General features: G+C 41.9%; 1 protein-coding gene across 2 annotated transcripts in view; it reads right to left on the bottom strand.

The window, feature by feature from the left end:
• Positions 1-634: 634 nt before the first annotated feature.
• LOC135514684 (DENN domain-containing protein 2A-like) overlaps positions 635-9215 on the bottom strand; it is a 42728-nt gene continuing 34147 nt past the window's right edge. The window contains exons 11-18 of one of the 2 annotated variants that reach the window (XM_064938195.1): positions 8952-9092; positions 8560-8708; positions 5050-5227; positions 4863-4904; positions 4609-4717; positions 2954-3208; positions 2792-2878; positions 635-2658 (exon numbers count right to left, since the gene is read on the bottom strand). In XM_064938195.1, coding sequence (XP_064794267.1) covers positions 2627-2658; positions 2792-2878; positions 2954-3208; positions 4609-4717; positions 4863-4904; positions 5050-5227; positions 8560-8708; positions 8952-9092 — 993 coding nt within the window. In that variant the 3' untranslated portion in view covers positions 635-2626. Of the gene's footprint in view, positions 2659-2791; positions 2879-2953; positions 3439-4608; positions 4718-4862; positions 4905-5049; positions 5228-8559; positions 8709-8951; positions 9093-9215 lie in introns of those variants that run through there. The other variant, XM_064938196.1, reaches the window with a different exon arrangement.

Below are 9215 nucleotides of genomic sequence, written 5' to 3'. Positions count from 1 at the left end.
TTTTTTGTTATCCTCTGACAGCTTTACGGTGCAAACTTGTGGCTGTGAGTTTGTGTTGATGTGGAATGTCCTTGGGGCATACAGGCTGGCTCACCGGGCAAAGGGTAAAGACGTGAGGCTGAGACATTACACAGTATACTCAGCAGTCAGCAGCTGTGTTATGTAATGCTTTACTTAGCTAGCAGGCTTAAAGGTGGTAGGAAGACGTCTATGTGGCAGACTGAAGCTGTGCTTGTTTAGGATGGCAGAAAGGCAGGGCATTATGCCACATTCATGTTATGTTGGAAACTCAGGACCTCTGAGTTAAAGTGAACGCAAGTTATTTCCTATTGGTTGATTCTTGTACCTCCCAAGTGCGAAAATCACCAACTCTTCCTGCTTGGTTAGCAAATTGGAATTTTCAGAGTTTCCAACATGACATGAATGCCGCATTAGCTCTGGAGGGGTTTCATGTCTAGGTCCAACACGACAGCTGTATGGACATCCATCAGCTGTCACCCCATGGACTCTCCTCTCCTCCTACTCTCCAGAAACATGCCCAGTACAACACCTATCCCCAGCACCTTCCCTTATCCCAGGTAGCCTGTTGAATATGTAGGCTGACAAACATGCATGCTAGGAATGAGTATGCATCTTCAACTTCATACAGTACATTTTAAGTTGTCCGTTTTTTAGACCCTCAATGTACTAACATTTATTGTACACAACACTGAAATAAACAAAGGAATTCAAGGGAAACAAAAGCTGTTGGTTTTGTCCGCAAATAATTCTCCAGTCAGAGGGCAGGTTTCAATCAGCTTGACATCTGCATAGAGTTGTTTTGACGGTATCTGAGGTGGAATTGCGTTAGAGCTGTCAAATCCACAAGCAGTTTATTGCGTTACCTTATTGCAGACTGCCATTGGATGCAATGAAATCACACCTGACTATAATCCGACAAATCCCATACAGCCACTTTACAAGTTCAAAAATAATTTGTATATTAATAGGCATAAATCCCCCCCCCCATCCAAATTAACATGACAACATACATTAGCCTAACATCAATGGTTTGACATTTGAGAGTCATTATTTCGAAGATCGATAGAGCCTTCACTTTCTAGCGCAGTTTTGAACTTCTAACGCAATAGGTATAATAAATAACGGAGTGGTTTGTGACACACGAGCAGCCGCTCACTGATATGTCAGCTCATACTGCAGTTAACACCTCCAACACCACCAATACATTTCCTATGCGGATATCGGTCAATGCTGGCTAACGCTCAATCTGATTGAATCCTGGCCAAAGTCTCATTCACAAAAACAATGGTCAAGGCAAATATCTGTATTCATCAAATCAGACACACTCATAGCAATTACATTATACATGCTAAAATAAAATGAACTACTGCCCTCATGTGGCCTCAAATGCAGTTTGGATAATTTAGACTAGATAATTACACTATATAGTACAATACCAGTCTCTCTACAGGCTTCATGTGTCCCTGGGGGCATGTCTACACTTGACACTTACATGCGACTTCTGCTATCAGAATATGAGGATCGGATTGAAAAGACAGGTGGTCTGATTGTGTTCAGAGATGGCTACCTTTTCATTATAATGTTGGAGGAAATATGTTTCTAGAGTTTGAGGAACGTGTTTGCTGGCCTCATAAATGCAAGCCAGAACAAAGTGTGGACACAGTAGACACATTTAAATGTAGGTGTAGATGCATGCTATCTTTTAAAAAGCATGTTGACGAGTTAGTCAATAAATTAATAATTAAGTTGGGCTTAGTAGGAATAGGGCCAGCCTTTCATTTAAATAGAAGAAAACAGATCATTCAGGCTACATTTATTCCTGTTATAGATTATGGTGATATTAAATACATGAATGCTGCTTCAGTGTTTTGAAGCCCTTGGACACACTTTATCATAGCACACTTTGTTTTATAACATCTGACAGTTTTGACACTGACCACTGCATCCTATCATTATGTTGGTTGGACCTAGCTAAAAACACAGAAGTCACTTCATTATTCTGTTTTTATTTATGAAGCCTTACTCAATAAAACTACCAATTTACTTGTGGATGTGGATTACAACATTAGATCACAGGGTTGGTTACTGATGGAGACTCCACGTGTATCCATAGAGTTGGGTAAATCTGCCTTTTCCTATCAGGCCCCTATCATGTGGAATAATCATTTGAATGTGCTGTTGTCTCTGGGTCAATTTAGGAGAAAGGCTGGGGATTTTATATATATATATATATATAAATAAATAAATAAATAATTGTTTTTGTTTATATAATATTTCCTATTTATTAAATTTGGTGTTTTAAATAGTGTACAATTTTATTTCTGTATTGTTACCAGGGCACATGTGCAAAAGAGACCTAGGTCTCAATGCGTTTTTCCCTGGTTAAATACAATTATATAAAATGTACTATTTTATTTGAAATTCCATGATCAGAACTCCATGATCAGAATACAAAAACTGCATTAACTGTCAAGTCTAGACATGGCCTCAGTCATAATAAACTCATTGTCAGTCGGTCTCTTGGTTCTTCAGTCATTAATGTGTCCAGTCCCATCTTCATCTGCATGTAGGCTACTGATTTAACAGATTATCGGTGGAGAGGGGATCACTTTTTGGACAGGAATTTCATTTTATTTCCTGGAGGTAAAAAAACAAAAACATGCCAGCTTTAAGCACAGGTACATACTTAAACAATATGAGCATCAGCTTGTCTTCTCACACTCCATTAACACTCAGTTCATACTCTCCTATGTAATGTTGTAATCCTTACCCAGTCCTTTGAGGAACTTGTTAACCCTGCGATGCTCATTACCATGAATTGAATCCAAATACTCGTGCACCCTCACCTCAAACAGTCCTGTAGAAAAACAAACAAACTATGTGTTATCTAAAGTTGGACAATAAAGCTTTGAATCTGAACTTTGACCCGTACCTCTCAGTGCCTGTCTGTGGTGCTCTCTCTCCTGGATGAACAGTCCAAACATCTGTGTCTCCATGAAGACCTCCAGGAACTGTCTCATACTCTTAGACGAGACAGACTTACGGAAGGACTCGCGTTGGAAAGAAGAAGGGACGGGGGAGGAGGCCTCAACCTCCCTTTGGGTGATGAAGAGTGGATAGTGGCTGACAAGTTCTACAAAGAAACGCACAAAGGCCTCGGACACAACGGTGCTGAGGTGGCCAGAGTCTGTGTGAGAGAGTGAGAGAGAGAGTCAAAATTGCTACAGTCCAAACACTGGTCTGTCTCCCTCAAACTAATGATCTCTAGGGTCTAAAAAGTTACTCCAGTTCCGAAATGGACCCGGGGATGTCCTCCACGGACCCTACCTGAATAAATAAACATGGAGACCCGGTCCAAATGGCACTGAGGACAACCAGACCCAGCCCTGTATAGACCCGGTCAGGCCCAGACCTGATCTGAGCCATCCAAGTGAGGGAACCAGAGGAAAAGTCAATTTTTAGCGACAATAAAACTTATATTAATTGCCTGGTGTTTATTTGCTTAAATCACTAAACACAACAGGCACTTAGAGACACGCTTCTATTTGAGCCAGGCATCTATATCCTTAATGCACACAGGTTTAGCAAATTTGCATACTTAATTGTTTCATTCCAGAATTTTAATAAATTTTTTCATTTACATTTTTGTCATTCAGCAGAGTGGATACATTTTTTTACTGGTCCTGAAATTGCTAGCACCATGCTCTACTTACTGAGCCACAGAGCACTAACATTTGCTGCACTAATGCATTTACACACGGTCACATTTCTTTTGTCTTAGTATGCCTCTATTTCGAGAAGGAAAAATAAGTTTCCTTGCCAGAATAATTCTTCTTCTCTTTGACTGTGCATTTCAGCAGTTCTTACTTGCCAGCGTTTATTTGCTGAAATGTGTGCCATTGCCCGGCTATTCAAAGGGACAGTCGACTATTTGAGACTCAGTTAAGTTAAGGTAGGCTATTAACTTAAGCTGTTAATACACAAGCCGAGAGCTGAGGGAGAGAGGAATTCTAGCAGCAGGCGGGGGACGCACTGTGCATGCAGTGTGTGTAAGTAGCGTGAGGTGCAGGCTGCTTGGAGGAGGAAGAGAGACAGCAGCAACCAAGCTGAATCACACTAGTTACTAACTTCTAGCTGCTAACTTCTAGGTTATTTATCATCAATCTGATTCCATAGTAACTGTTTTGACTGCGTCAAACCCAGAAGAAAAGCTACGTAACCTAGCTACCTAGCTAGCAGGGTAGGCTAACTGAGGCTGCTCTTTACCCATCCTACACAATTACAACAACTCCATTCAGAGTATTAAGTAGCAGCCTACCTGTTGGCTCTTGGTCATTGTAGCCTATCCTTTTCTCATTAACTTTAATTACGTCATTTTAGTTAATCTTCCATTGATCTCCTAACTTGTTTGCCACGGCACACAGTGCCAGAGGCTAGTGCCATATTTTGCCGCTGCTCAGGTTTTTCACAAAAATGGCATGTGTAGCTTGTTGTTGTCGGCCAATCACAAGTAATCAAAGGAGTCAATTTTCTCTCTGGTTCTCTACTGCAGCAGTTGCACGGGTTATCACAACAGTATAATTGTACCATTAGGACCGTCTCCTCCTCGCTCTGACGCCAGTTCTCTCCTCCTCTCCAGGACTGTCTCTAGGGCTGACTGGAGTTTAGAAGGCAGGATAGTGTCCTCATCATCCAGCTGACATGGGAATTCAAGAGAAATACAGTATACATGATTAGCTAAATATCATAGAAATAGATGAAGTGTACTCAATGAAGCTGCATTTGAGTCCAGAACTAGGCTAAAGTTGTGTCTTTCAGGGTAATCAGTGAAGAAACAGTACCTGTCTGAGGAAGCGACTGTTTCCAAGGTCAACCACCAGAACCTGGAGAGTAATGAAGGCAGACAGGGTGTGTGAGTCCTGGCCATCAAACTTCAATTCCTTGTGGATTACAGCACCCCAAAACATATCTACAGTACATATATTCTCCTGTTGAGTTTCAACCACCAGACAGGGGTTGTATTCTCACCTCCTCTAGGGGTAGCTCTGTGAGCTGAGGGAGGGAGCTGGACAGTAGCCCTACGATGAAGGGGGTGGGGGTACACACTATGTCCAGCATGGCAGGGGGCAGTACGGGGATGTAGGTGTGCTGCCAGGTGAACGGGTAGAGTAGAGCCACCACCGCATGGCAGCACTGAGACAGAGTACTGCAGAGAAGAGAAATGGTAAGTGATTCAAGTTCAAACAGTTAGCTAGTTATCCTCCAAGTTGAATCACAACAGGTTTGACGATATACTCGCTGTATTCTTTGCTGCACACTAAAACAGGGTCATTAAATGGGTACTGAACATTCTGATTTGGCCTAGTCTTTTGCTTGCTCATTAAGAAATGCAGCGGCCACGACCGTAGCCAAATGAAAGTTGTCTTTGGGGTTTGGTTTAGTGTGTGTGTGTGTGTGTGTGTGTGTGTGTGTGTGTGTGTGTGTGTGTGTGTGTGTGTGTGTGTGTGTGTGTGTGTGTGTGTGTGTGTGTGTGTGTGTGTGTGTGTGTGTGTGTGTGTGTGTGTGTGTGTGTGTGTGTGTGTGTGTGTGTGTGTGTGTGTGTGTGTGTGTGTGTGTGTGTGTGTGTGTGTGTGTGTGTGTGTGTGTGTGTGTGTGTGTGGCAAGCGTTTGTACAGTCACTGTGCCAAAACAGTACAGAGTTATCTAGAAGGGAGAAAGACTAACTTTAAACAGTCTAACCTGTCTTGAAGTTGCCTAGGTTAGACAACTTATTTTGCCAATTAGCTTCAGTCTGCTGGTATGTGACCGTGGCAGAGTTGGTTTGACCTTGGACGTCAAGCTCCAAGGCAAGTTAGGGACCATCAATAAATTACACAATGTAAACAGTTGCACACCTTTAAGTTGTCTCATTAATAGCCCTTCACTACAGTGGGCTAAATCAGGGTCACACAGTGTTTCTTGGTAGTCTTAAACAAATCTACTTTGAAACAAAGTATACACCTCACACATAGTTCTGGGCTTAAGAAATGAAAAACACCTGTACCATGTCAGATATAGAGTTGACTTGTATTCCATTTTTTGTTTTCATTCCAATATTACACTATAGACTGAACTATGACAAAACTGTTTGAAATAGAAACACCAGGTTTTTAAAAATAATGTTTATTATTTTGGTCATTTTACTGCAGGAAAGGGCTACATGCTTTCAATATTTGTATATGCATTTTTTTAATTGATATTTGGTTTGAGGTTAAGTCATTGAAATCTGGAGCTATTGACATTGAAAAATATTGTCCCATGTACATTGTGTAATGTACTGATGGTCCGTAACTAGCCCCATATGGATTATGTCAAACCAAATTGACCATGGCCAATACGTTCGGGTCACATGCAGCTGCATTCCAAATTGATGATTAAATTGTGTGCTGCGGGTGACATGTGAGCAGGATTGGAAAAAAAAACAACCCAAAATAAATGTATTGGTTACCCTTCATTCTGTGACAATTTTTTTCTCTCCAAAATATCTCGCAAATCTGTTTTATATATTTAAATTTATTTAAATATATTTATTTATATTTATATTTATTTGCCTGTAGTACTCGCACTACAAAAACTCTTGACCATAGTTACTTTCCCTTCCAGGATGGCTACAAGGCCCTCCCCTGCCCACCCTTCGGCAAATCAGATCAAGACTCCATTCTGCTTCACCCTTCCTATAAGGCAGAATCTCGAAAAGGAAGTACCCGTGCTAAGGTCTATTCAACGCTGGTCTGACCAGATCAGCATTCGCGGAAAACTGAAAGTGTAAACCACAGCATTTAACCACGGCAAGGTCACTGGGAATGTGGTTGAATACAAACAGTGTAATTATTCCCTCCGTAAGACAATCAAATAGGCATTACGTCAGTACAGAGACAAAATGGAGTCGTAATTCAACAGCTCAGATACGAGACGTATGTGGCAGGGTCTACAGACAATCACGGATTACAAATTGGAAACCAGCTGCGTCGCAGACACCTTCGCCTGCTTTGAGGATAACACAGTGCCACCGACGTGGTCCGCTACCAAGGACTTTGGGCTCTCGTTCTTCATGGCCGACGTGCAAACTTGCTCAGCCCCCCACTTCACAGTTGAAGTGTACCTATGATAAAAAATGACAGACCTCTACATGCTTTGTAAGTAGGAAAATCTGCAAAATCGGCAGTGTATCAAATACTTGTTCTCCCCACTGTATTTCTTAATTCCATTCTTTAACTTTTAGATGTGTGTATATTGTTGTGAATTGTTAGATACTACTGCACTGTTGGAGCTAGGAACACAAACATTTCTCTTCACCTGCAATAGCATCTGCTAAATATGTGTATGTAACCAACAACATTTAATTTGATTTTGAGCGGATGGTCAGGGGGCCTGAACATAATTACAAATAATATGTCAACTGGAAATTGACCACAAGTAGCCCAAGCAACATTTGACTAAAACCCAATCATTTCAAACTTGCTTACATTTGTATACGATCACGTACACTGAGTATACAAAACACCTGCTCTTTCCATGACATAGACCGACCAGTTGAATCCAGGTGATGGCACTTGTTAAATCCACTTCAAACAGTGTAGATGAAGTGGAGAAGACAGGTTAAAGAAGGATTTTTAAGCCCTGAGACGTATTGTGTATATATGCCTTTCAGAGGGTGTGTGGGCAAGACAAACCAGGCGCAACAGTTTGTGTCAAGAACTGTAACCCTGCTGGGTTTTTAATGCTCAACAGTTTCCCATGTGTATCAAGAATGGTCCTCCACCCAAAGGACATCCAGCCAACTTAACACAACTGTGGGAAGCATTGGATTCAACATGGGCCAACATCCTTGTGGAACACTTTCGACACCTTGTACAGTCCATGCCCCGATGATTTGTGTCTGTTCTGAGGGCAAAAAGGGGATGTGGGGGTGTGTGTGCAATGTATGGTGTACTCAGTGTAAATCTCTCTATTATGCATGGGAATACTTTGGAACAGACTTCCTCAAATAAAATCACTTCAAGCTGATTTGCTTTTATTTTGTTACAGTCTTTTATGTCCATCAATGTAAAATTGTGTACCATAATCACCCGTGGGCTGCCAATTGGGGAACCCAGCTCTAGGACAACTGTCATTCCATTCTGCGTACCTCTTCTCTACTACACTGACCCCAGTGACCCTATTAATCTCTGGCTCTCACAGGCTATTTCCAAAGAGAAATAAACAGTTTCTGAAAGGGACAGAATCAACACAACAGCAGGCATCACTCATTATCTCCCTGTCACATTGAAGAAAAACATTTGAACCATGAGGCTGAGCCACTATTTTATTTTCTCTGTTTATTCTGTCTTGTGTTTTTCCTCTTAGCTATAAAATCCACAGTCCCAGCTTCACTACCCTCTTTGGGGATGCTTTGAAATAAAATATAATTGTCAAATAATAGATGAAATTGTTTTGATTTCTACTTATTAACTTTGCCATACAGTAGCTGAGTAGCCTATCAGGCTAATGGCATCACACCTGAGTTTGTCTGCAGTGAAGATGACCCTACGTTCCAGCAGGAGAGAACCAAAGACCCTGAGTAGCAGACGCAGACTCAGACAGGAGAAGAGACACTCAAAGTCCACATGCTCCAGACGAGAGTCAGACGGACGACATAGCTCCATTACCTGAGACAGGTGGATTGGTGGGTAGAAAGAAGGGGGAGCGAGAAACAGACAGGGAGTGACATGGAAAGAAAGATAATGAGAAGAGGAAAGAGAGACAATGTGAATGGAGAGTGAGACATATTTTACTAAGTAATACAAAACTGATGCAGTACAGAACACTTCAACTCAAACACTTTGCATGGCATCTGTAAGTAATATTATTGGAAGTCTTCTTTGGAGACTAACGTAAAATCAAGGAGCTACCTCAGTACCAGATCCGGGCAGGAAGGTTTTAATGGTGATGGGTCTGCCAGGAGCAGGGAACGGAGCTTCCATAATGGCCCTCATGAAGGGCTGGACCAGGGCTGGAGACAGGGCTCTCCTCCTCTCCACCTCATCCAGGACCTGACACACACACACAGCAGGACAGAGAGATCAGCAGGTAGCCTAGAGGTTTGAGAGATGGGCCAGCAATGGAAGAGTTGCCAGCACGAATCCTGGGCTTGATGGGAAACAGGATGAGAGGTG

This window comes from Oncorhynchus masou, chromosome 26 (genome assembly GCF_036934945.1).
Source record: "Oncorhynchus masou masou isolate Uvic2021 chromosome 26, UVic_Omas_1.1, whole genome shotgun sequence".
Classification (NCBI taxonomy): Eukaryota; Metazoa; Chordata; class Actinopteri; order Salmoniformes; family Salmonidae; genus Oncorhynchus; species Oncorhynchus masou.
The sequence above is the reverse complement of the archived record's forward strand: the minus strand, read 5'-3'. Positions and strand labels throughout refer to the sequence as shown.